Below are 27351 nucleotides of genomic sequence, written 5' to 3'. Positions count from 1 at the left end.
ATCTAACAATCTCCCAGGTACTGCTATGCTGCTGGTCTAAGTACCACACTCTGAGTATGAGGCCCTAGAAGCCTGGTGTACTGACTCAACTGACCATGAACTGTTGATCAAACCATCCACCAAGGAGGCCAGCTGGGGAGGGGCTTTCTGGGCTGGAGGAACAGCAAGAGCAAAGGTATAGAATTCTCAGCATGGATGGTGCAGTCCAGTGATGTCAGGGCTGGTACCCAAGGCACATGGGAGAATGCAGAACACGAGTCCTGGAAAACAAGTCTGGAAGGAAAATTTTAACTGAGAAGAGACTTGGCTATGATGCTAAGACATTAAAGCGTCAAATTTACACTCTTTTTAACCACACCTTTTTTATGGTGAAATTAACCATTTCCAGCTTCTTAATACTGATTCTCCTTTTTAGAAATAAGATGTGAAGTCTCAGAATTGTCTTTTTATCCCCTAAATTGCCTTTCATCTGGCCATCTTCAGTAAGGAGTAGAGAATGAGAAACACCAGAGTTCTCTGAAAGGGAAGTGGTAGGACTCAGTCTGTGTCACAGGCATTAGTATTGGTGGATTGGAGATAGGGAGATGTGTTAGGAGGTTGTCCCAATAGTCCACGGGTAGAATGATGATGCTGTAACAAAGATGATGACTGTGAGATTGGATGGAAAGGGGGGAGGCATTCTGGAAGCAATCAGTCAGACTGTGTTCTCATTGCCACCTCTCTGCCCCATCCTCTGGCTCTCTTTGCCCCATGCTGTCCTTCAGAAGACAGACCCCTGTGGACTGCATTATCCAGGCAACGTTTCCTTCTGCTTCCAGTTGAGCTCAGCCAATGAAAGGCACTAGTAGGAGATTGGAAAGGGAAGAATGGGGGAAAGAGGTCAGGGTATTTCTTTCCATACCCCCTAACCCTACACTTCCTACCTAACCAAGGTTTTGCAGTGGTTGCATTCATCTATGACTGAAGACTTAATTGGACAGTCTCTTTTCCATTATGCTTGCTGGGCCCTGCACCCTGTACGGTTGGGATGCTATCCTATAGGATGAAGTGGCCAATATATGGTATTATTTCCCCTAAAGTCAGATAAGCCAGGTCCCAGAGCCAAGAGGCAAAGGTGAGGATGACCCCTCTTACTACCTAATACCACACTTTAGGGATTTTTTTTTTACTTCCTTTGGTTCAGTGACTATGACAAATGGTGCTCATGCCATGCTTCCCTTGGCCTACCTAAATCCCCCCACAGGTGCAGCAGGCAGGTCCCAGCATGCTGTAAGCTTCTTCTCTGCCAAAGGACTTTCTCCAGCATTGAGGGAGCTTGCTCCACCACAGATGGCCTAGAAGACAAGGAAAAGTTACTCTCCAGATGGAAACCCTCTGCCAGTGGGGGACAGAAGTAAAGCCCCAGTCTCCCTGTTCATTGGTAGGATGATGATGCTTAAATGTATTCCACATAATTTGTCAAAAAGTCTCCAGTGGGACCAAACCCAATGACCCATAGTAATCTGCTCATTAATTCACCCTTTATTGGCTTTTCTCCCTTCCTTGTGTCCCTTCTCCATGCCCTCACTCCTGTTTTCTGAGATCACCTTTGAAATAAACTACTTGCACCCAGGTCCCTGTCCCAAGGTTGGTTTTGGAGGAAACCAGACTAAGAGAGTACATTTGGAGCAAGGCTTCCTGTAGAGAACACAGTCTGAGATACATTCAACTGGAAGCTGAGTCCACCCCCAGTCACTTAGGGCTCTTCCTTCTGCTAAATGGACAGAGGGTGGAGGTGCTATATGCACAGGAGGTACCTATGTGGGCAAACACTGCATTCCCTTCTTCTCCCAGACAACTGAGAGTGTCCATTGGCTCCTCCATGCCTGAGCCTCAGCAATAGCAGTAGTGATTAATCATTAGATACAATTTATTTAAAGACATTACTGGCTATGCAAGCCATGTACCTATTAGTTCTTTGATCCATTCCCTTCCCTTTCCCTGCTTTGTTTTGTATCACAGAAGACCCATTTCCCAGGCTCCTTTGCCTTCTAGCAGTCTCAGCCAATGGGGGCACTGGTACAGCATTGTAGGGTGAGAAGAAAGGAAAACCCCAGGTATTTCTCCTCTTCTCTCTCTTCTGTGAATGGCATCTCCAGCCATTCTTTGTCTCCCCATGACTCTAGCTCCCCACTGACATTCCTCCTTCCATGGTCCCAGCTCCCAGGGAAAGCCCTGGCTTCTGAACTCTGATAACATGTCCCCCCTCCCTGGGTCCCAGCTCCCACATGCCGTTTGTCACTTTAGCTCTTCAATTGCCTGTAAAATTAAATACCCTCTGTTTAAAAACTAAGAGTGGCTTCTGTTTTCCTGATAAAGTGATTTGTCCAAGATCACATGACTGGTAAGTGGCAGAGCAGAATCAAACCAGTTCTGCTGACCCCAAAGCCCTCCATACTGTCCCCCACCATGCTATACTGCCACCCTAATTGTTTCAGAGGACACCAGGCCTAGACATCTCACCAAAGCTTCTGTGTCCCAGTGGAACTGTGTACCTGTCCTGGGAGTCAGAGTTTTCATATTTGGATTCAAAGATTATTGTGTTGCTGACCTGATTTGCCTGGATCAGGGCTTACTTAGGACCTAAAACACAGCAATTACCAGGCCTGGAAGAAAGACCTCTTTATTTTTGTTCATTTTCTCATTTTGTTTATTTGTAGGCAAGAAAATCTAAAGTCAAATTAAAAGACTCCTGCCTCACCCAGTCACATACAAATACATCAAAATCCTCTGAGTTTGAAAGAGAACTTACTTACCCAAGACCTGGAGTACAGAAAAGACTTCAGCCAGTGTGCCCACTGGAACTCAAGGCCCACTCCATTCCACTGTCTCTGGAAGATTACATAACAGCCCCCAAGGACCCTGCCATAATTGGCTTGGGTGTAGCTCTTTCTCTCCAATTCTCTTGCTGGGTGGAAATGATGAGAAACAGCACGTTCCCAGCTCCTCTCAGGTGGCTCAATGTGAACCCAGACCTGAAGTGCACCACACTGTGGAATAATGAGATTTCATCTAACTGAGAAGAGGTTATATAACTGGAAATCAGTCCATTAGCCATAACAAAACAATCGGGGAGGGTCAGAAAGATAGCTCTGTTTTGAGCTAGTCTGTTCTGAGGGGGGTGGGGGTGGAGATTAACAGCCCACTAAAGATGCAATTCTAAATTATTCAACTTGACTGTCCCCTTAGCAGTGCCAGGAGGGGGGGGGGGGGGGTTGATCTGAGGAAGAGCTTTTCTTTCTCCACTTCTCAGAAGCTCTCCTGCTCTCCTCAAACCAAGCCAAGGCCTTGTCTTTCTACTCCCTGCTCTAACCTCTGGATCAGTTATTATCAGCACTGCTGGCCATCAAATATTTCTATCTGACTCAGAAGGGGATGTAGGAAATGGTCATAAAGTGTTCATGCCTACATTGGAGAGAGAGAGAGAGAGAGAATGAGGGAACAAGAAAGCTCTCTGTGTCTTAACAGCAGCGCAGAAACAAATAATGAGCTTTATTCACCAACCTGACAATGGAATGAGCTTTGGTACAAAAGCCCACATCCAAACCAGTTGTTACCATAACTCTGTCAGAGCAGGTGGATGACAAAGGATTACCTCACACACATACTTGCTCACTCTCCACAGACAAAAGTAAAAATTAACACAGGCAAAAAAGACAAATCAATACTATCAGTAAGTACCATGGCTAGTTAGATATTAAAATCTCCAGAGAATGTTTTTAAAGCTTATTCCCAGTTCCAGTCCCCAGAAACTGGGCCTCTGTAGTGTGGGGTGGAGCTTGGAAGCCACGTGCAGGCCAGTCAGCCTGGCTCTGGGCTGAGCTCAGGTAACCACAAAAATCCCCCCAGCAAGGCTCACCTGGGAACCCTGTCTCCTTCAATCACATAAAGGCGAGTCCTTCAGCTCCATTCACATCCAGTGCAGGTGGTTGCAAGAATTGAGAAAGAACACCACAAGATGAGGAGACCTCATTTGAGATTTCAAGATTTACACGTTTTATGTATCAAGCACTTATGCTACAGGTATGTAGCATACCTGTATTCCAGGTGCTGTTCTAAACACTTTACAAATGTTAATACGTGTCATTAATGCAACCCTTATACCAATTCTCTGGGGCAGGTGCTATTATTATCACCTCATTTACAAAGAGGGAAGCGAGGCACACAGGGGTCAGTGATTTGCATAACATCATGCAATTAAGTGCTGGAGCCAGGGTCTCAACCCAGACAGCCTGAGTTTAGAATACACACACACACACACACACACACACACACACACACACACACACACACGTTTGTTGCACACAGGCTATTTGAAAACTTGTGTTCACCAAAATTCCTCGAGACAAGGCTGGCATATTAGTCACTCAAAGCACAGTAAACATCACTGGATCGAGGACCTGCTCTATGCCAGGCTCTGAGGTAGATATTTTCACATTGATTTCCACACTGGCCCTCAACAACCCTGCCTCAAACATGCCTCATTCTCTTTCCTTCTCCCTCCTGGAGAGGTGACAAGTCTCAGACTAGTAGATATTCGCAGGCACATCCCTGCCACACTTTTCAGACTGCTTCTGCTTTCCGCCTTGTGGGATCTTTTGAGACATCTTCCTTGATAGGAGGAAAGAAGGGGTAATGGGAGGTCCTAAGACAAGAAGGGAATGGAGATGCTGGCCTGAGTCAGAGCCTGAAGATTTCCTGGGGATCCCAAGTGACACCTGGCTGCAGCATCCTCAGCAAACCCAGGCATGTTTACTCACCTCTGCTCCACCTCTTGCTTCTTGGTAACCACTGTGCTTTTACTATAAACAAATCCTTCTATAGGATGAGGCAAAGGAGCCTCTGAGCAATCATGCATGGGTGAATCTATAGTTACATTTGTCCCCAACTCAAATGCTACCATGGTGACTTTTGTCATCAAAATAAAGTCTAGAATCTCCTTCTAGACTTCCAGGCATTCCCTGGCCATGCAACAGTCTCAACACACTCTCAGCCCTCTCCATCCCAATATCCCATTATGGCCTCCTAACTGGTCACCCAGTTTCTATTTATGCTCCCCCCTCCCCCCTGCCATCTATTCTCAATGTAGCACCAGTGCAATCCTGCTGAAACAGAAGTCAGACCATGCTCCAGCCCTCTGGGGTAAACAGGATTCTAAAACGGTCCCAACATTCCTGCCCCTGCTGTAGGTGGACCTGGTTTAATCAGGTGGGCCCTTTTAAAAGAAGGTCCAGAGGTCAGAGACCGAGGAAGTCAAAGCAGCAGAGATGCCCTCAAAAACAGCCATGCTATGGAGAGGGCCATGTGGCAGGGAATAGCAAGTTGCCTCTGGGAGCTGAGAATGACTTCAGGCTAAAAGGGAACAAGAAAGTGGGGATCTCAGTCCTACAACTATAATTCAACTATTACTCAACAATGACACAACTATTATTCTGCCAATAATCAGTGAACTTGAAAAAGGATCCCAAAACCTCATATGAGGTTGCAACTCCAGCTGACACCTTGATTCACCCTAGTGAGATCCTGAGTAGAGGACCCACTGAAAACATGCCAGAATCCTGACCTTTGGAAATGATGAGATAATAAATTTATGCTGTTTTAAGCCACTAAGTTTGTGGTTAATTTGTTACACAGCAAAAGAAAATTAATACACCTTCCAATGCTTCTCCCCTTCACTCAAAATAAAAGAAAAAGTTTGAACCCAACAACTATTATTTTTGCTCTAGTTCACTCTGAGCCAACCACATAGACCAGGCATACACATACCTCAGAACCTTTGTACCTTCTGTTACTTCTGCCTGCATGTTCTTCCCAAAAGATCTACATGGTTCCCTATCTTACTTCTTGGGAACCAGTCATTGCACCCACTGTGTGACTAGATGCACCCATGTTGACCCTCTGTATCATTCTTCTTTGATTTTTTTTCTTCCCCAAAGCTTCCTACACCTGCTAATATACCATAAACTCACTTATTTACTTATTGTTTGTCTCTGCCTATAAGAATAGAAGCTCCATGAGGGAGGGATTGTTTTCATCTCTTCTGTTCACTGCTGCATCCCAAGCACCAAGTAGATACCCATTACTTATGTGCTGAATGAATAAGTCTCCATTAGTCCCAAACATTCTCAGTTGTATCGACATTATGTACTTTTCAAGGCCTAGAAGTCCTACTTTTTTTATGGAGCCTTCCTTTCTCCAACCTCCTAAAATCTCAAGTGAGTGCCACAGTACTCATTTAGCAGCCAATTATACCCAGAAGTTTTTATGGAGCTGAATAATTATTTTCCAGATTTAAGTCTCTTGTCTTCCTCATTTCTTTCACCCAGTCCCACCGTGGGTGGGCTTCTTGCAGGGCCATTTATTTATTTAAAAAATAAATGTCCTCATCCAGATGGCCAACAGGCACATGAAAAGATGCTCAATGTTGCTCCTCATCAGGGAAATACAAATCAAAACCACACTCAGATATCACCTCACGCCAGTCAGAGTGGCCAAAATGAACAAATCAGGAGACTATAGATGCTGGAGAGGATGTGGAGAAACGGGAACCCTCTTGCACTGTTGGTGGGAATGCAAATTGGTGCAGCCACTCTGGAAAACAGTGTGGAGGTTCCTCAAAAAATTAAAAATAGACCTACCCTATGACCCAGCAATAGCACTGCTAGGAATTTACCCAAGGGATACAGGAGTACTGATGCATAGGGGCAACTTGTACCCCAATGTTTATAGCAGCACTCTCAACAATAGCCAAATTATGGAAAGAGCCTAAATGTCCATCAACTGATGAATGGATAAAGAAATTGTGGTTTATATACACAATGGAGTACTTACGTGGCAATGAGAAAGAATGAAATATGGCCCTTTGTTGCAACATGGATGGAAGTGGAGAGTGTTATGCTACATGAGATAAGCCATACAGAGAAAGACAGATACCAAAATGTTTCACTTTTATGTGGATCCTGAGAAACTTAACAGAAACCCATGGGGGAGGGGAAGGAAAAAAAAAAGAGGTTAGAGTGGAAGAGAGCCAAAGCATAAGAGACTCTTAAAAACTGAGAACAAACTGAGGGTTGATGGGGAGTGGGAGGGAGGGGAGGGTGGGTGATGGGTATTGAGGAGGGCACCTTTTGGGATGAGCACTGGGTGTTGTATGGAAACCAATTTGACAACAAACTTCATATATTGAAAAAAATAATAAATAAATAAATAAACAAATAAATAATAAATATTAAAAAAATAAAATAAATGTCCTTCATTTATTTAAAAAATAATGTATAGAACACCTAGAAAGTGCCAGGTTTTGATCTCAGGACTGGGGATGCTAGACGGTCCATGATCCTGTGGAATTTGCAGTCTAGCAGGGAGGGAGAGGGTGGAAGAAGTACACTGTTGTAGTGGGTTCCATAAGGCCAAGGTGCAGAGCTGAGCAAAGTTATTCATAAAGTACCTGTTGATTGGTTGATTGATTGTTTGAAAGTGGTTGAGATCTTTGTATCTCTTGGTGGAATGGGAATGGAAGGGGTGGTGAGAGTTGAGAGGGCAATGGGGAATGGATAATATATTAGTAAGCATTCTCCAGAGAAGCAGAACCAATAGGACATATATAGAGAGAAAGTGTGTGAAATATTGATCATAAGGAATTGACTTATGCCATTATGAAAGCTCAGAAATCCCATGATCTGCTGTCTGCAAGTTGGAGGCCCAAGAAAGTCATGGTGCAATTCTAGTCCAACTTAAAGACCTGAGACAATGGTTTAAGTCCCAATCTGAGTTCAAAGACCCAAGAACTGGAAGCACTGATGCCCGAGGGCAGGAGAAGATGGATGTCCCCACTGGAGCAGAGAGAAAATTCACCCTTCCTCCACCTTTTTGTTCTATTCAGTCCTCAAAGGATTAGATGATGCCCACCACAAGAGTGAGAGCAATCTTCTTTATTCAGTGTATGGATTCAAGTGCTAATCTCTTCCAGAAACACCAAGCATTCTGGGCATCCCTTAATCCAGTCAAGGTGACACATAAAACTGACCATCACAACATTAACGAGAAGCTCATGTCCTCTACATGTTACATGAAATTCCAAGAAGTAGCCGTATCCAAGATGATGAAATGATAAAGCTCTCTATATCCTAATTCATTCTGAGATCCCCACCCATGTCACCAGAATGTGGTGAGGACTTCAGGGAAGTATTTTGTTGGCACATGCTGCTAAATTTGCCATGGTTCTCATGGGCCTCTATCCCTGGGGGAAACTTACAAGTGGAAGATTAATGAGACAAATTATAGTTCAGAAGGAAAATTAATGGAACAAATTACAGTTCCCACTGCTGCAGCTGCTCTCGGAGCCTCATCCTCTATCCATTGTCTCTTTCCACCACTATCTTTTGTGGCTGTTGAGATGTCCTCTCATCTTCAGTTAGCATCTTTGCTGGTTTCATGCTGTTGGCATAAATTGGACCCTCAAGCCTGAGGGTCTGATCTCTATTCACCTTGCCCTTTCAGTTTGGGATTGCTGCACTTGTCCATTTACCATTATAGTTAAGGAAGGGAATACAAAAGAAGTGCCCAAGGTATTACCTGCCTCCCTGTCTCCATTGTGTAAGAGCAGCTCTACCTCCCGGAATAATCAGGATCAATCATCCTTGTCAAGATGGTGACTTCTCGCCTGCTGATCCCTAAACACAAGGAGCCTGAAGTGTCAGGTGGCAGCTAAAGTTATAGTTCAAAGAGTTTTTTGCTGAGTCCCCTGGTAGAGAGAAATGTTCCCACTTTGGAGATGGGGACTTTTATCCTTGCAAAACCCAGAGATGCAGGCACAAAAAGCACAAAATTTTTACGTGAGCCATTGGGAGTGATCATAAGCAGGGTTACCCCTCCATCCTTCTTAGTCCATAGACCCATGAATTCTTCCAGTTTGGGACATAGCATCATATAAAGGTCTTTGATTCAAGGTGTCTATTGCATCCTAGAATATGACACCTCATCCTTGAAAGTATCACCTCTGACCTGGAGCTTCAGCTGTTTCTTCAACAAGTCACCCAAAAGCTCTACCATCCTGTCAGCTTCTACATCCTGTCCAGCATGTACTATAACCAATATATTCCATGGTGATGGATCTACTCTTGTACCTCCGTTTCTGTAAAGTGGATATCCTGATCTGATGTGACGTTACATGGGATCTCATGTATATCCTCAGATAGTGGCTTGGCAGGATATGCAAACCCATGCTCAGAATGTGTATCTATTCATTTCAGAACAAATTGCTAGTCCTTTCACAGTGAAAGAGACCCAATGTAGTCAACTTGCTCCCTCAAGGAATGGTGCTAAGTTGAGGGCCAGCACTGGTTTCCCTTGCCATAAAGTTGGATATTTCATAGCAATAGTAGCTAGATTAGCTTTCGCAAATGGGACCCCAGGATTTTGAGCCCAGGTTAGCCTCAGCATCTGCCACCACGGCCACCTCATTCTTCTTATCATACAGCACTATGGTGGCCAATGATAGGAGCTGACTGACATCAACTCTCTGGGTCATTTTATCTACTAGCTTGCTTAGCATCTCTCCCATGGTAAAAGCACTCTTATGGGTGTGAGCATGTGATACAAAGATATTTACACTTGTTATGTGTTCCCACATATCCATCAATATGCCTCTACCCCAGACATCCTTGTTCTCAACATTGCAATCTTTCCCCTTTTCGATCACTGATCAGTTAGATTATTTGCCACTACCTGTAAGTCCATATATATCCTGGAGCTACTTCTCTTTCCACACAGAGTGGATAACCAGATGTAACAGTGGAAGCTCCATCCATTGGGAGGATTTTCCCTCACCTCTGTCTTTCCAGGCTACCTCTGAGGGAGGCTGTGGTACAGCTACTGTACCTATTTTGACTTGAGCCCAGATACCAAGCTGATACATCTATAATCCAAGATTGGACTTTTCCTTCTCTGTCGGCTAGTCATAAAGGATTCTCTCATATGGCCATAAGTGTGACCTAAGAGGGTGACCATGGTGAAATAGTGGTAGATGATATGAAATCTGAGCTACCTGCTCATGCAGCTTACATGTGTTCTCTGGTTCTGTTCATATTCAATCTGATGCACCACTTCCACCTTACAATGAACTATATCCATCCCAATTAGACATTTTGGGACTGGGAAAATGACAACAGGTGGGTCCACAAGACTCAGTAGAAGCACTGAGAGCTAGATCTTGGCCAGAACTTTATTTATTAAGTGCTCTTCCTATGCCTACTTTAACTGGAGGACCTTAGTGGTATTTCAAGCCTCTGAGTATCAATGTCCACTCAAACTCTGTGTCTAACTATCCATTAAATATTTGGTATTTTCCTTTCCCCAGAGTATAATTATCAGAGTAAATTGTTATAGATCCTTTTAGGGGGAAGGACTGGTGGAATCATTACCATGTATACTTGCAGAGATGTTACAGGGTCCTTCTTCCTGATGACATGGCCTCTCCTTCAATCAATGGGCTGTGAATCTGAAAACTAGCTCAGATCCAGAAACCAAGGGACCCTTACTTTTTGTTGGGTAGCTGTCCTGATCATCTATCCTTGGTTTCTTTTGCTGACACAAGTTGAGTAGTACCCTTGTTTGCTGCTCGTATATTTTGCCCCTAAGGGCACACTGCTGTATTAACCATGTTCACAACACTTTGTGGGTCAGATCCCCTTGGCTACCACTCCAAACTTGCCACTCACTATAGTAATTGTATCCACAATAATGGTTCTGCTGTTCATTACAATTATTGCATCCACAAATAGCTTCTGAAGTGGTAAGTACTGCCACTCGGCCTCTGCTGTGTTGGGGTCCTATTTCCTCTGCTATCAGTGAGTCTAGTTCTGTAATAGTCCCTCCTACCACCAGTTCTGGCCCACAGAGGTGAACCAACATCAAACAGTGATGTTGGTGCCTCTCTGTCAGTGCATACTTTAAATGATATCCTCATCTAGTGGGTTTCCAAGGTTCACTTGGTATATCCATGTGGCATGTCTGTATCCCTGAGTCTTTTAATTCCTTCTCCACTATTTATGGTGACCATTCTGGAATTTTGACCCCATGAAGGTAGGCCATCACTTTTTGTATGCCTCTAAGAGCCATTACAGCAGCAAGTTTACACCATCTGATTATATTATATATTTCCAAATCAATGTTTTCCCCTATTCGATCTTACATTCTGGCATTCATGATCAAGCACTCTCAGAATCTGGGGTAGTGTACTCCTCTGGCTCCTTCCAGACATACTGGCTAGATTTGGGAGATAGTCTGTTTCCTCCCCTTTCAATCTAGCATGTCCCTGACTGGGTTGTTCTGTGACTTAACTCTAGTTATAGGTCCAGGGGCCAGGAGGAATCAGAGACAAACCCTGAGGGATAGGCAACACATTTTGTCCTGCAGATAAGAGGCCTCTGCATGGTCTTTAAGCAAGTGTGGGAGGGCTATATTTTAACAGGGAGAGTGGCCAAATTCTACAGGTTCAGAGAATTCAAAGGAATCTGAGAAGTTGAGTTTGGAGGACATTGACCCAGATATCCATGTGGCAAGGTCCCATCCTTTCCCAACCAGGATCTTGACCTTGGCATAGCAGACCTGCTATGTTTGGGAATTTAGCCTTCTTTGGAGATCACCCACTCCAATCATTAGGTACTGGGTCTTGGCCTCCACTTTCTCTGTGCTTCCTCTGTAGCACAACAGCCTCTTAACACAAAACAAGGAAGCTTTCACATGGTTTGAATTGGCTGTTAGCTGCTCTTAGTCTCTTTTCTTTTTCTAACATGTCATAAAGCTTAGCAATAGCCATCTGCAGAAGCAGATGATGGCCCCCCCACAAAGATTTCTGTGCCCTATTTCTCAGAACTCATGAATATGTGAACTTACACGGTAAAAAGGACTTAAAAACATGAATAAGATTAAGTACCTTGAGATGGGGAAATTATCCTGGATTACCTAGGTGGACCCAATCTAATCGTGTGAGTCCTTAAAAGCAGAAAACTTTTCAGGTTGTAGAAAACTAGAGATGACAGAATGAGAAGGACTCCTCCTACCATTACTGACTTTGAAGATGAAGGAGGGAACCATGAACCAAGGAATATAGTCAGCCACTAAGAGCTATAAAAAGCAAGGAAGCAGATTCTTCCCTAGAGACTTCATAAAGGAATGTAATCCTGCCAAAATTTGACATGTAGGTAGATCAGTGAGACCTGGTCTGATTTCTGACCTATAGAATTTTAAGATAATAAATTTAAAGTGTATAAGCCACTAAGGTTGTGGTAATTTGTCACAGCAGCAATAGAAAACTAATATATAATCCAGTTGTGTTTATAGCATTATTTCCCTCATATTTTTCAAATACCTGACATATAGCACCAACTAGTACATTTTCTTCTACTGATACACCATCCAATTCACCATTAGTGAAAGTTTTTTTTTTATTTGAGAGAGAGAAAGGAGAGCAGGAGGGGCAGAGGAAGAGAAAGAATTCCAACCAGGCTCCATACCCAGTGCAGAGCCCAACACAGAGCTCAATCCCACAACCTTGAGATCATCACCTGACCTGAAATCAAGAGTCAGACACAACCAACAGAGCCACCCAGGTGCCCCTTACCACTGGTGAAAGTTTTAACCATTGAACTTGCACCAGGGACTGTCTGTGCCTACCTATAACCAATGATGAGATTCTGATTATCAAATGGGAGGTGAATGATCCAGCTCCAAAGCCCTCTCTTAGTACCTACTTTTATGCAATGCTCCTTAAGAATCTATTGCAAGTTGGGTCATCTGGAAAACAGACTGTGAGAAAGAGTTTACTGTTCAGGAAATTTATTAGGGAGTGCTCTTAGGATCAATGCCTGTGGAAAGGAAAGAGATGGGGCAGAGGGAAAAACAGTCTGACAGCCTCAGCCATTTCCATGGGGAGCTCTAAAGCTGAAATGGTTCAAGAGAGTTGTCCCACAGTGGACCAAAAAATGTCAGGCCCTTATATCACTACCTTGATCAATTATTGGAAATGGGCCACTCTGGATGGGCATGATCTGGAAGGGGCTCTCTGCAACTGAGACTATCCATGAAGGAAATGGCAGCTGAAAACTACCTACTAACCACACTCCCAGAAGCTGATCCAACAAGGCCTTCTTTGAAGGTGGAGTTCCATGTCCACCACAGGCCCCTTTCCCTTTTAAGCAACCAGTCTTAGTGGCTTATAAGGCAAGAGATAGGAGGATTTCTCTATAAGAAAAGTGAGCCATAGTAAAGTCCTAGAGATACTGACATCTCAGGGTCTGCAAGGAAATGGGCTATATAGGGAGGCCCACCAATCAACAAATCTCTCAGACGTTCCAAAAAGATTGAGTATCTTTCTCCTATATGTGAAAAGTTAGCCAAGAATTACCAGACATCTGAAGAATCCTTAAACATGGCACAGAAAATCCAAACCAAATAGGAATTTTAAAAGATATTCAGAGGTAAAAGAGATACTACAAGAAGAAGAAGAAAACATTTTTTAAAAACGATAATTGTGTCCTCAGGGAGATAAAATATATTACATTCATGAAACAAGAATACAACACTAGGAAAAAAGGAAAAAAAGTAAGATTGATTGATTCAGGGAAAAGACAGAACTTTTAAAAACACAATCAGGGAAGGGGCGCCTGGTGGCTCAGTCGGTTAAGCCTCCAACCCTTGATTTCGGCTCAGGTCATGATCTCACATTTGTGGGTTCGTGCCCTGTGTTGGGCTCTGTGTTGACAGTGCAGAGCCTGCTTGGGATCCTCTCTCTCTCCCTCTATTTCCCCTCCCCAGTTCATGCTCTTTCTCCCTCTTTCTCAAAATAAATAAATAAACTTAAAAACACACACACGGTCAAGGAATTAAAATTTCAATGAAAGTGTTAGAAGTTAACACTGGGAAAATCTCCCAGAAAAAATGAGGAGATCATTCCAGAAGGGCCAAAATCTGAATAATGGGAACTTCCAGAGAGAGAGAATAGGAAAATTTTATTAAACACACACACACACACACACACACACACACACACACACACCCCACACAAAAAAACTTTTCCAGAACTAAAAGGTTTAAATTTCTAACTTTAGAACAGTCACTATATCCTTATCTGATGGTGTGAAAAATGACCCACAGAAAGATATCACTCAAACATAAGAACATTGAGAACAAAGACAGTATTCTGAAATCTTTCAGAGGGAAAATCAAATCACATACTAAGAAAAGAAGTAAGAGTAGCACTGAACTTGTGTGCAACAACTTGGTAAGACAATGGAGCAATGCCTTAAAAATTTGGAAGGAAAAACTATCCAACTTAGAATGCTATACTCACCCAAAGTATAAATTAAGAGTCAACATTAGATATAAAACAAGAATATAAATCATGCATTCAAAACTACAATTTTACATCTTATGCATTCTTTCCTAGAACACTACTAGAAGATATGTCACAGCAGGACAAAAGAATAAATAAGAAAAAAAAAATAAAAACATAGGATCCAGAAAATAGGCTCCAATACAAGAGAGAAACAAAAGGAATTTTCTAAAACGATGATAAATGTTAACAGCTATACAGTAGAACTAGTAAGAAAACCGATTAGAGAAGGTGCTCAGCAATCTCCAGAAAACTTTCCAAAAGAAATAATTGGAACTAATATATTTCCTGACATGATGCTTGCTGCAATGAGATTTAGAGTTCTGTAGGATGGGAATTGATTAATGATAGGTACTGTATTAGAGTAAGCTGATCTGAAGAAATAAGTATATTCCCAAAATTCAGTGGCTTAAAGACAGGTTTATTTCTTTTTGGTATAACAGTCCTGGGCAGACATTAAAGTTGGTGAATTGTTCTCACCATGTATTCATCAGTGACACTGTTGATGGATGCTCTGCCATCTTCAAAACATACCTTCCAAGGACACCCTAACTGTCACCTTTCCAGACAGCCAAAATGGAGCATGCAGGAAACCAGAGGAGGTTTCTATGAGCCAGGCCTGGAGGCAGCACACATCATTTCCACTGGCAGGGCCATACTTAACCAGAAGATAGACTGGGGGGAAAGGCATCCTAACTGAGGTCCAAAGAAGGACAGAATGGATTTTGGTGGAGAGCTAGCATTTTCTACTTTAGGTACAGAGAGGGGTAGGACCCACTTTGGGGGGACTAAAGCTTACATAATTGGGGGCAGAGGGGCTTCCTTAATGAAAAGAATACACAACCACAAATACAAAAGGTCTAGAGTCCATACCAGGGTCTTTGAAAGAGATCTGTGCAAATAAAAAAAAACCCAGAAGCTTAAGATCCTCTCGCTTCATGGAAAATCTGCCCCTAGACATTACAGCAGCTGTTAACACAGGCCGCAAATTGACCCAATGGGGCAGAAACTCAAACAAGATGGCAGTCTATTTCTTTCTCATGGTAATGCTGTCGGCTTCAATCATGTTGTCCTTCACTCCTCAAGGTTTGACTTCCACCCTAGAGTCTAAGTTGTCTGATCTTGCTTTTGTCACTACATCTGCATTTCTCCAACAGAAAGGAGGAAAGAGAAAGAGGAAGTTACATTCCTACCTTTAAGGGCATGACCCAGGTGCTGCCTTATCGGCTCACTTCTTATTGATCCAACTCAGTCACAATGCCCATACCCAGCTACAAGGGAGGCAAGGAACTATAGCGTTAGCTGGGTGGCTGAATGTACACTTACAACTCTCTTACTCCAGAACAAGGAGAGAATGGATGTCAGGGCCCAGCTGGCTGTCTCTGCCACAGGTACCTGGAAAACTAAAACTAAGCAACTTCTTATTCCAAGAGACATCTAAGTGATATAATAAAGCAAATGTAGTCATCATCACCATATGGCTTGGCTGCAAACAATTTTGCCTAGAAATTGACATGCTGAGTTTTACTTAACCAAACATTATAAGATAGCTAGCAGGAGAAAATGGAGGGAGAGAATTTGATCTATTGAAAGGGTCAGGGAAATGGATAGAAAAGTTAATCATTAACCTTGGTGGGAAGTCAATAGACAATGCTTCAAATTGAAAAATCAAGACGAGGCAGTACACACACGTCATTTGGAAATATGGAGGCTACACACCGGAATAAATAGCTAAAAGAGTTAAAATAAGTTGCCTCTGGGAATCTGAGATAGGAAAAGGTAGAATGAGAGCTGATGATGTTCATTATAATCCTTATAGCTGGATTAAGATATGGTATAGCTGCAAAAGAAATGCTGCATAGTAAAACAAACAATATTTAAGGTTTTGCTAATTTTGAAGAGTCAATAAGCCTGACTATAATCAATTTTTCAACTTTCTATCTCAATGATCTGAACTCAGTGTTTCTAAAAATTTAATCAGTAAATCATCTAAATGAGAATAACCTGGGAGCTTCTATTAAGTACAAATTCCTAGACAATGCCACTCAATAACTTAGCACACTGATGTTTAAGAACAACCTCCTTGCTTCAAACCTTGGCTCCAGCCATGCCTTGTCTGTGTGTTTGTTTCCACAAAATCTTTAGCATAGTCCTATCTTCAAACTCTTCTTTCCTTCCCAGGGATTCTGCCCCTTTTCCCCCAGCCCCCTCTCTTGCCTATATAAGCTCTTCCATGTCTATATATAGTTCCTCTGACTAACATATGACCAGTAGGTAGAAAACCACAAAGGATGCCAGTCCTGTCTGCTGACACAATTCCAGTCCTAACTGTTCCCCATGCTGCTGCCCACCCTGTTCTGTAATGGCCATTTTATCTAGTATGGGGCTGGTCCCCTCCTTAAGAGTTGTTGGCCAGTTGGTTGATTGATTGGATTCATATGAGTTATACATTGAACTAGGGGATGTTACCCATAAAGGGTAACACTGACTTGACAGCTTGAAGGACCTCTCCAGGTAGGCAGTGTATTAGTTTCCTGTGGCTGCTATAACAAATTACCATAAACTGCGTGGCTCAAAACAACACACATTTACTCTCTCACCACTCTAGAGGCCAGAAGTCAGAAATCAGTTTCATGGGACCACAATCAAGGTGTTGGCAGGGCTGTGCTCCCTGTGGAGGCTCTGAAAAGAACCTTTTCCTTGTTTCTTCTGGCTCCTGGTGGCTTCCAGTATCCCTTGACTTGTAGTCATATTACTGCAATCATCAAGGCTTGCATCTTTAAATCTCTCCATTCCATCTTCCCATCACTTTCTCCTCTGTGTCTGCATAATCTCCCTCTGCCCCCTCTTATAAGGATATTCATGATTGTATTTAGGGCTCACTAAAAATATCCAGGATAATCTTCCCATTTTAAGATTATTAATTTAATCACATCTGCAAAGTCGCTTTTTCCAAATAAGATGATATTTGTAAGTTCCAGGGATTAGAACCTGATATCTTTGGGTGGCATGATTCAGCCTACTACAGACAGTATCTTAACCCACAGAACTTCTTCATCAATGTATTCCTCCAAACAGCATTTGGTGAAAGTACCTACAGGTGGCTCTTACAGATTCATCTCTGGAAGCAGTGGATCCAACTCTGGCTGCATATGAGAACTGAGGACTTTATAAAAATGCCTTGCTCAAATTATATCAAACTAAGTTTCTGCACAGCAAAGGAAGCCATCAACAAAACAAAAAGGCAACCTACTGAATGGGAGAAGATATTTAAAAATCATGTATCTAATAAGGGGTTAATATCCAAAATATATAAAGAACTCATACAACTCAATAAAACAATAGTAAAAGCCAATTAAAAATGGGCAGAGAATCTGAATTGACATTTCTCCAAAGAAGATAGATGGCCAACAGGAATATGAAAAGATGTTCAACATCACTCAATCAGGGAAATGCAAATCAAACCACAATGAGATATCACCTTATACCTTAGAATGGTTAAAATCCAAAACACAAGAAATAACAAGTGTTGGCAAGAGTGTGAAGAAAGGGGAACCCTTGTGCACTGTTGGTGGGAATGAAAATTGGTACAGCCACTCTGGAAAACAGTATAGAGTTTCCTCAAAAAAGTAAAAACAGAACTATCATATGATCCAGCAATTCTACTACTGGGTATCTCTCTGAAGAAAATGAAAACAATAATCAAAAAGATATATGTACCCCTGTGTTTATTGCAACATTATTTACAAGTAGCCAAGATATGGAAGCAAGCTAAGTGTCCATCCATAGAAGAATGGATAAAGATGTGGTATATATACACAATGGAATAATCCTCAGGCATTAAAAAATAATGAGATCTTGCCATTTGCAACAACATGGATCTAGATGGTATTATGCTAAGTGAAAGAAGTCAGAGAAAAACAAATACCATGTGATTTCACTTACATGTGGTATTTGCAAAACAAAATAAACAAACAAAACCCAGATTTATAGATACAATGAAGAGATTGGAGGTTGTCAAAGGAGAAGGGGTTGGGGGGGGGAGTGCAAAATGGGTGGAGGGGATCAAGAAGTACAAACTTCCAGTTATTAAATAAACAAACCATGGGACACGATGTCCAGCATAGGGAATATACTCAATAATATTGCATTAACATTGTAAGATGACAGACGTTTACTTGCCTTATTACGGAGATCATTTTGCAATGTATGTAAATGTCAAATCAATATATTAATACACCTGAAACTAATATAATATTGTATGTCAGTTATGCTTTAATTAAAAAGGAGAGACACAAGAGCTCCACACAGAAGAAAAGAGTACATGTGAAAGCTCTAAAGGAGTGAGCTTGATTGGAAGAGAATTTAAAGGGCTATGTTGCACAAGTGTGGCTTGAGTCCAATAGCAAAGGTCATGGCAGACCTCACTGGGCTTTGTTTATAAGCCACGGTGATGAGTAAGCATTTTATTCTAAGAGCACTAGGAAAAGCCTAAGGGGATTTAAACAGAGGGTACTCCTTATATTTTAAAAAGCTTACTGTGGCTTTTCATGGAACATGGCTGGATGAAAGAAAGACCAGAATCAGGAAGACTATGTCAGAGGCTGCTGTGATAGTTCCAGGGAGAGGTGCTAGTAGTTTGGGACAGGGAGGTGTTACAGGAGATGGAGAGAAGTAGACGGATTCAAGACATATTTGGAGGTAGAACGGATTCACACTTGGTGACAGATGCAACGGGGGCAATGGGCAGAGGTATCACTGAGGAAGCAAAAATGACAAGGATGCCCCAAGGTTCTGGCTCGACATCTGAATGGTGATATAGGGAGCCCCAAAGGAAAGCAGCATCAGGGGAAAAGATATAGATTTTGGTTTGGGATATGTTAAGTTTGGGATGTCTGTGAGTCATAGAAATGGAGAAGTAGGAGGTTAGCTACATAAGCCTGGGACTGAGATAGAGTTCTTGGTTGGAAATAGAAATTTGGGGCTCATTGGAATATAAGATGGCATGTTATGCAGGTTTGGGAGAGGTGATTGTTAATTTTTCATGAATTCTGTAAGCCCATTGCTAACCACAGCTATTATTTAAAAATAAAATTGTATAAACATGATTTAAATAGGGGCGTCCAGGTGGCCCAGTCCATTAAGCATCCAGTTCTGGATTTGGGCTCAGGTCATGATCTCACAGTTTGTGGGAGTAAGCCCTGTGTCAGGCTCTGCACTGACAGCATGGAGCCTGCTTCAGATTCTCTCTCTGCCTCTCCTGCTTCTGCATAAAAGGCATGCAAGCACATGCTCTCTCTCTCTCACTCTCTCAAAATAAATAATTTTTTTAAACATGATTTAAATAAATTATACTAAAAAATACCTTGCTTAAGCTCTCACCACCACCCCCCCAAGATTCTGATCCTATTGCCTGAGGTGGCTGAGACTGGGTCATTTAGAACCCCCAAATGATTCTAATGTGCAACCAGATCGGAGAACTGCAGCACAAAGTGTCTTGGGGCACCAGGAGGGGGCCCCAGGTCTCCTTTCAGCAGCCCAAGCTCAGCCTCTTGGTCCTTACTGGTCAACAGACCCAGGAATCCCAGGAATTCTGAAGCCTGGATAGAGTCTAGGCTGATAGCAGGACAGGAGGGAGCCAAGCAGAAGGGCTCAGCAGTGTTTGTCCTTTTCCAGTCTTTTCCAACCCGGCTGCCTAGAACCCCCTACCTTCCCCTCCTCCCAACAGAGATCTAATTCATGTTCTTCCAGTAAGAAGGGAACAAAAAGGAGACAGGGCCAACAGAAAACCCTGGAAAAGAGGAATTATTGAAAAGCACAATTGTTGGGGCATCGGTTAAGCGCCAACTTCAGCCCAGGTCATGACCTCGTGGTTTGTGAGTTCAAGTCCCACGTCAGGCTCTCTGCTGACAGCTCAGAGCCTGGAGTCTGCTTCAGATTCTGTGTCTCCCTCTCTCTGCCCCTTCCCCTGCTCACACTCTGTTTCTCTCGCTCTCTCAAAAATAAACATTAAAAAAAAATTAGAAAAGCACGATTGTTAAACCCATCATGTTCTATTCAGGAAAAGAACGTTTCACAGATCTCTGAGTATATACAATCTGGAACTGCCCCACTCTGGTCTCACCTCCGAGAGAACAGATGTGCAAGAGATGCAGTTGTCAACACAGGAAGACACCTGCCAATGATTCTATACCATGCCCAGTATTCAAAGGAGCATTTCTCAGGCCCAAGGGCAGGGCAATGCCAGAGCCTAGAGTGTAATCCAACTGCCTGAACAGTCCTGAGGCCACATCACAGTTTTCTGGGAACAGGACCCACTTGGCCTGGTACAGCTCAAAAGCGACCACTGGGGCTTAGCAGCTGAAAGTTGCAACTGGCTGCCATTTGGAGCCAGAAGACCATTACTGAAAGGGCAAGTAGGCACTCTGGTATTGGCTTCCTGCTTTAAGGCTATTTACTTAGTCTCAGATGCCCAAGTCCAAGAGGCTTCAGGGTTCAGAGTTTAAGAGTGTGGTTATGAAGCACATCCCACCCTTGACTTTCACCCACATGGTGGGACTGCCACCAGCTCAGTGTGCCCATCTGAACTGTACAAGGAGGCAGACTGGATGGGGAAACTGGACTTCTTTTCTCAACACACACATGTGTGGCCTGGAACGAGTCACTTCACATCTCCGGGACTCCAATTCTTTACAGGCAAGGTGAAGAGTGGGACTCAGGATCCCTAGGTCCCTTCCTGAGCTAAGCTTTGGTCAATCAACTTTCTTACTTTTTTTTTTTTTCTCTTTCTATATAATATACTGAGTTAGCTTGTCAGAGTTCTGGTCCTTTACTAACTCTTAAAGTGTCCCTCTATCTGTGAGCTACCACCAGCAGACTGCTGCTTACCAGCCACAAAGTCCCAGTGGCATACAAAATTCAGTAATTATAGCCTACACGGCTCTGTGGAGTGGCTGGTGTAGGCTGCCTCCCCAGGCATCTGTGGATCTGTTGGGGGCTCTCCATGCTGCTTAGGGGGCAGCTCTGCTCCAAATGTCCCTCATTCTTTTCCTGTCATCAACCAGCAGGCCAGCCCAGCCATGTTCCTTCCAGGGAGAGAACAAGAGGACAAGCAAAAACAAGGTATCTTGAGGTTCAAGCTGGAAACTACAGTCACTTCTACTGTATTCTATTGGCCAAAGCAAGTCACATGACTAGTCCCAGATGCAAGAAAGAAGGAAACAAAATCCACAAAGTCACATGGCAAAGGGCATGAATAAAGAAAGAGGGAAGAATAGGGGTCATTAATGTGATCTACCACAGCCTCTCTGGCACAAAGAAACACCATCCAAGTCAGGCCAATGAACATGAAGTAGGTTTCAGTAGAATCAGCTGTTTTCTACAAACATATAGGCTCTTCAACCCCCTCATGGTATAGCCTGGGAGAGAACGCTTGACTACAGAGTCGTCATCTTGCTCTGCTCCAAATTCTAGGGTCTGGAGGCCTCCTGGGGGACTGAGTCCCAGATGAGAAGCACCTGGTCCTCATGGGCTGGTGGAGTAAGGCAGCAGAATCTGCACTGGCTCAGGGCCTTTGAAGGCTCTCAGTACCTGATTTAACTGGGACTGAGGATGGTGGATTTGATTTTGAGGAGGAGGAGGATCCAGAAAGAAAGAGTGGACATCATCTCCAGGGGTGGTGCAACCTCACTAGCTCGCAAAACACCGCTGTGGCTTGACCCCAGCATAAGAAAACCCAACTTCCAATCCTGGTTCTGCCACTAACTAACCAGGGGCCCAGGTGACTAACTCATCCAACCTCTCTTGCACCTGTTTCCATATCTAGGCAGTAGAGATGATGGTATACTCTTCAGAGGCCCAATTTAGGCCATTTATATGAAATGGGCTTTGCTGAGTGCAACTAAGTATTGTCTGCAGTTTCATGGCGCCCAGCACTCTGTGGGCCAGGCACCTCTGTCCCCTTGCCCTGGGCTGGGAGTGACAGTTTCCATCCTCTCCCCACACACTGCTGGTCCTGTTGCCCCACAGCTCTCAGCCTAGTCTGCCCTCTGTTTCAAGCCTCCACAAAAGCCCTCTACACTCACTGGGCCCGCTTCAAACATTTGATTGCTGTTTTCAATCTCCCAGGTCTCTGGCTGCCCTCCCTGCAAGGCTGTGCCCCTGGTTGCTCCACCCTTAGCTGGTTTAGATTTGCCATCAGTGTCTCTTGGCTTGATTCTTCTGGTCTGTCCCAGCAGGTTGGCCACACACGCCCACCTTAAAGGTCAGCTCTTGGACGGTATTATGGCTGAGCAGCTGGAAAGAGCCTCAGAATCTGATTTCCCTTTCTCTAGCCACTAAGTCATTCTTTTATCCACTGACTCCCAAGTGAGACCCTGGGCCCTAAAATGGGCCATTCTGTCACCTCAAACAACAGTGTCTTTTAAAATCTCATGTGAACTCCTCTCCCTGAATGATCCCCACCTTCCTTGAGATGACAATGCTGTTGGCCTTGCTAAGTGTCAAATGCTCACACTTGGGGCCTCAGGAAGAGATGGGACTGTGACGGGCAGTAGGGGACCTCCCACATGGTATTTTCCCAGCCATACAAGCAGCATCTGGTGCTCACTAGCTCCCTACTGGCCTTCTCAGGCCTGCTGGAAGAGCTAGGGAGAGGGGAATGCCTGGAGTGAGTGTCTGGACAGGGCCCAGAGCAGTGAGAAAGGAGCCACTGACCTGATCCAAAAGTGAGCACCTGTCACCAGGTGGTCTCTCAGACTCAGGTGAACCTCTTATAACCAGACTCTGAGAGGTGGGTCCTGAGCCTCTTCTTTTGCCCCAAGACCAAAAAATTAAATACTTTTTCCTCCAGTTGATAAATACATATTGAACCCCTGCCATGTGACAAGTAAAAATGGGACTGAGGATAATGCAGCAGTGAGTAAAATGGACAGGGTCCCTGGAGAAGACAAAACAGAAACCACTAAAGCAAGCAATAGTTAAAATTATTTCAGACTGGAAAAATTCTGTCCAGGAAATAAACACCGTGCTGTGATGAAGTCTGGCACAGCTGAGGCCTCTTTGTGATGGGTGATCAAAAAGGCCCTTTCTAGGAAGGGATAGTAAGCAGGGAGCCAAAGGATAAGGAGCAGAAGGAATCGCAGGCAGAAGGGCTGCACAAGCAAAGGCCCTGAGGCAGGAAGAACTTGGTAGGCTAGGAAGTGTAAGAAGAGCCATGTGACTAAAGCAGAGCAAAAGAAGAAGAGGGTGGGAAGAGCTGGAGAGGCAGGCAGGGCCAGCTCACTCAGGGTGGGAAGTCACAGAAGATGCCACGTTTCTTTTAACGCATCGGAGGATTTTAAGCAAGGGGCTGACATTGTCAGTGTTTTGAATAGATCTCTCTGGTGATGTAAGGAAAAATGCAAGTAAACTTTAAATCAGAGCACAGGAGGTTCAGGGTTGGCAGAAGAGAAGGCTTTCTGATAAACAGGACCAGCTGGAGAGGGATTTGCTAGAAATTTCTACGTTTGTGCTAGAACTTAAAAATAAGATGGAACCATCTATCTAAAATGCTTTATAATTGTCTTACCTTGGAACAATAGTCTAATTCTGGTCCCTACGTGAGCTGTATCTCAGCTGAGCTTTTCAATTACATAAAGCAGAGAAAATATCTACCTGCTCTGCCTTTTTTTAATTGAATAAGAGAGTAAATTTTTAAAACTTCAAAAATATTGTAGGCACCGTTATTCAACTAAAGCAATAGCTATGTGTTGAGAAGTTCAGTGTGAGACATGCTCTGTAAGAAACACAAAGTTCTTTTTTGTGAAAGCAGCCCCCACTTCAAGAAGCTTATGCTCTAATTTGGGGAAATAGGACAAAAGGACATAAAAAGTTAAGTAACAATCTGGTACTCAAATTTCAATTCAAGACAAACAACAGAAAAAAATATAAAGTTGTACATGAGAACTCACTAACTAGATTTTAAAGAAATGTCCACCACTGGTTGGAAGTGGAAGAAGTCACACCTGGCCACACCTGGCCACACCTGGACAGAAGAGCTTCAGGAGTGGCTGGCTCAGGCAGGATTGGGAAGGCACTCCTGGGGGGGATGGGTTGGACCCAAACACCAACAGTAGAAAGTACAGGGGTATTTGGAGGAGTTGTAGACACACTCCTGTCTGCTCACTGATTGTCAGAAACATCCCAGGCACGTGTGTACTAAGGCAAGCAGTCCCAGATCTGGGTTTTGCAACACCTGAAGCAATTTTTGTTCCCTCTGCTGGAAAAAGAATACAAAATAACTAATATAAAATCAGGTACAAAAGAGCACGCTTATTTTGAATAAAAGAATAAATAATAACAAGTTACTTGAAATTTTTTCCAGACCTTTGCTACCAAGATCTCTTTAAGCAATTACCAGAATGCTTGTATAGAAATTACTCTCTCCACTTAGAACATTCTTCAACCCCTGGTACCTCCCAGGGCCTGGAGCCTCAGCCTCATAAATTCCATGTAAATCTGCCCCTGAGCACAAGCAAACTAGTGATTGACTTGGATTTAAGTTCCAGAGAACAGAAGAAGCCGACCAGTCTGTGGAGCAGGCCCTGGGGAAGGTCCTCATGCCCTGCTGGCCAGTGAAACACAGAGGACCGTTACTCATGCTACCAGCACATGAACATCTCCAATGTATCTGTGCTTTTATGTTGTGGCTATATCCCTCACATGAACACCAGCTGAGCCCCCAGTGAAGCTAGTGGCTCATCTCATGGGCAGGAGCCATGCCTTTGGTGAGAAAACTGGGGAGCTCAGCTGGCCCAGCAGACCTGCCACATGAATTCAAATGAGCATTTCTAGTTATCAGTAGATCTGGCTGGTTCAAGCATGGTCTGATCCAGGTTCTCCAACCAAGCATCAGGCTCTGCAAAGTCTCATTTGTGCTTTGTAAACTTGGCTCCAAATTTCTAAGAGGATGATTTTTGACCCCACCCCCCCACCCACCATGGCTGAAACTCTAGAGTTTCCATGTGTATGCCCCCTGATACAGAGCAGAGGTGGGGCAGGATGTAGAGGATTACAGTTTAAGACACTTACCACCCATAAATCACCATTTAAAACTACAGTATTATAGACTGCTCCAGAAAGAACCTCAGGGGTCATTCAGTAGAGTGCATTGCAAATGTTTGGTAGCACTCTTATCTACAAGGCCAAATGCACAGAGCCAAGGATTCTCTCCATATCACTCGAATTCCATGTTCTTCCAAGGTACACTAAATCTGGCACTAAGTCTCTACTCATCATAATAGCCAAGGAGTCCAGTATCAGTAACAGCCAGTCATTGGAGACCCTCTCTTCCATCCCATCCCTTGGGTCAATGGGTAGAAGACACTTCCCTTTGTTCCCTCATCTACCATTGCTCTTTGAAAAGAGAATATCACTCTCCCCAACCCTCTTCTATCTCCAAGATCCTTCCTGACTTATTCACCAAGACATTCTTGAGCACAGAGATCCACCCAAGGCTATTCTTGAGGACACAGAACTGGCATCTGAAGACACAGCAGCCAACCACCCACAACTAGCATTATGTCAACAGGCAAGACACAGTCCTCCACCCCTCACTGGCCCTTGCCAGCCCCTCGCTCCCAAGAAGAACCACTCTGAGCCCCATACTCTCTTTCCTCTCCTCTCATCTTCAAACAAAACTTAGGTTGGGGAGACCAGTTCTCCCTGTGAATGACTTTTTTGTCCTGAATCTCAAAAGCAGACCCCTAGGGCAAGGAGGCCAGAATTCAAGGTGATGGGAGAAAATAAAACTCACCTCCTTCTTTGTAACCTCTCATGACAGCCAGAACAAAGCATTAATTAATTGATTAGTTAATACATCAACGATTATCCTACCACCTAAATGAAATAAATAAAAGCAGAGCTTTTCTGGCATAGAAGGCCAGTGCCCTATGTGCCCATCACCCATCCTTCTGATCCCTGAGGGTCAGTGGTTTGACAACTGAGTGCTACACAGCCCCACCCCCAGTCACACACTTTGTTTTACAGATGAGGTTGCTGGAGTGGTCTGCTCACAGTCTGCCAGCTAGTGAGACCCCACAGCCGGCAAGAGGCCGCTTTCAGTGTGGAGAGGATCTGTCAGCTGACACCAGCTCCCATTTGCCAGCAGAAGCTCCTTCTTCCTCAGCAAGTCCCTGACCCCTCCCCAGCAGCTCTCGAAGGAGTAAAGTGTAAGAAGCAGCAGGACTCAGAAGCTGTTCCTCAGCAGGTACCACAGAGCACAGGCTCCTTTACCCTAAAAATGACTGTCTGGGTTTTTTTTTTGGGGGGGGGGGAATGGGAGGTTTGTCTACTCACAGTCTGAGTCTTTCAATTCTGAGCCTGCTGAATAATTGGAGAAGATCAGAACCAGAAAGGGACATACTCTGAGGTCCAGCTCACCTGGGAGAGAACAGGTTGAAGCATGTAGAAGACACTCCGGGAATCTGCCAAGCAGAACCCCTCTTCCAGAAGCTGTCAGAAATGCCACCAGCAACTGAAAGACATTTGCTTCATATGAAACATTGTTCCTGGGGGAGGGGAAGGAAACCATGTTAAAAGACCAATACAACCAAATGTTGGCAGGAGTCATATTGTCTGAAAATCACTAGTGGGATGCCTGGAATTCTTTATACAAGTTCCAGAAAGTCAGAAGCCATCTGGTTAACAGGTAAGAATTTAAAAGGAAATAAATATTTGTTTTTTTAGAAAAAGCATGAGCAAGTTTCGTGTGGTAAGAGAGTATCAGTCAGGACAGTCTATGATATGCCACAGTAACAGATAAATCCTGAAATTTTGATAAGATTAATCTTAATCCTGGGGCGTCTGGGTGGCTCTGTTAAACATCCAACTTCGGCTGAAGTCATGGGCTCACAGTTTGTGAGTTCGAGTCCTGCACGGGC

General features: G+C 43.7%; 1 protein-coding gene across 1 annotated transcript in view; it reads right to left on the bottom strand.

Moving 5' to 3' along the window:
- Positions 1–27351, bottom strand: part of CACNA1E (calcium voltage-gated channel subunit alpha1 E) — a 587464-nt gene that overhangs the window by 554996 nt on the left and 5117 nt on the right. Inside the window, exons 4-7 of the mRNA XM_053209404.1 lie at positions 26852–26979; positions 2796–3029; positions 1228–1334; positions 95–273 (exon numbers count right to left, since the gene is read on the bottom strand). Coding sequence (XP_053065379.1) covers positions 95–193 — 99 coding nt within the window. The 5' untranslated portion in view covers positions 194–273; positions 1228–1334; positions 2796–3029; positions 26852–26979. The remainder of the gene's footprint in view (positions 1–94; positions 274–1227; positions 1335–2795; positions 3030–26851; positions 26980–27351) is intronic.

This window comes from Acinonyx jubatus, chromosome E4, assembly GCF_027475565.1.
Source record: "Acinonyx jubatus isolate Ajub_Pintada_27869175 chromosome E4, VMU_Ajub_asm_v1.0, whole genome shotgun sequence".
Lineage (NCBI taxonomy): Eukaryota > Metazoa > Chordata > Mammalia > Carnivora > Felidae > Acinonyx > Acinonyx jubatus.
The sequence above is the reverse complement of the archived record's forward strand: the minus strand, read 5'-3'. Positions and strand labels throughout refer to the sequence as shown.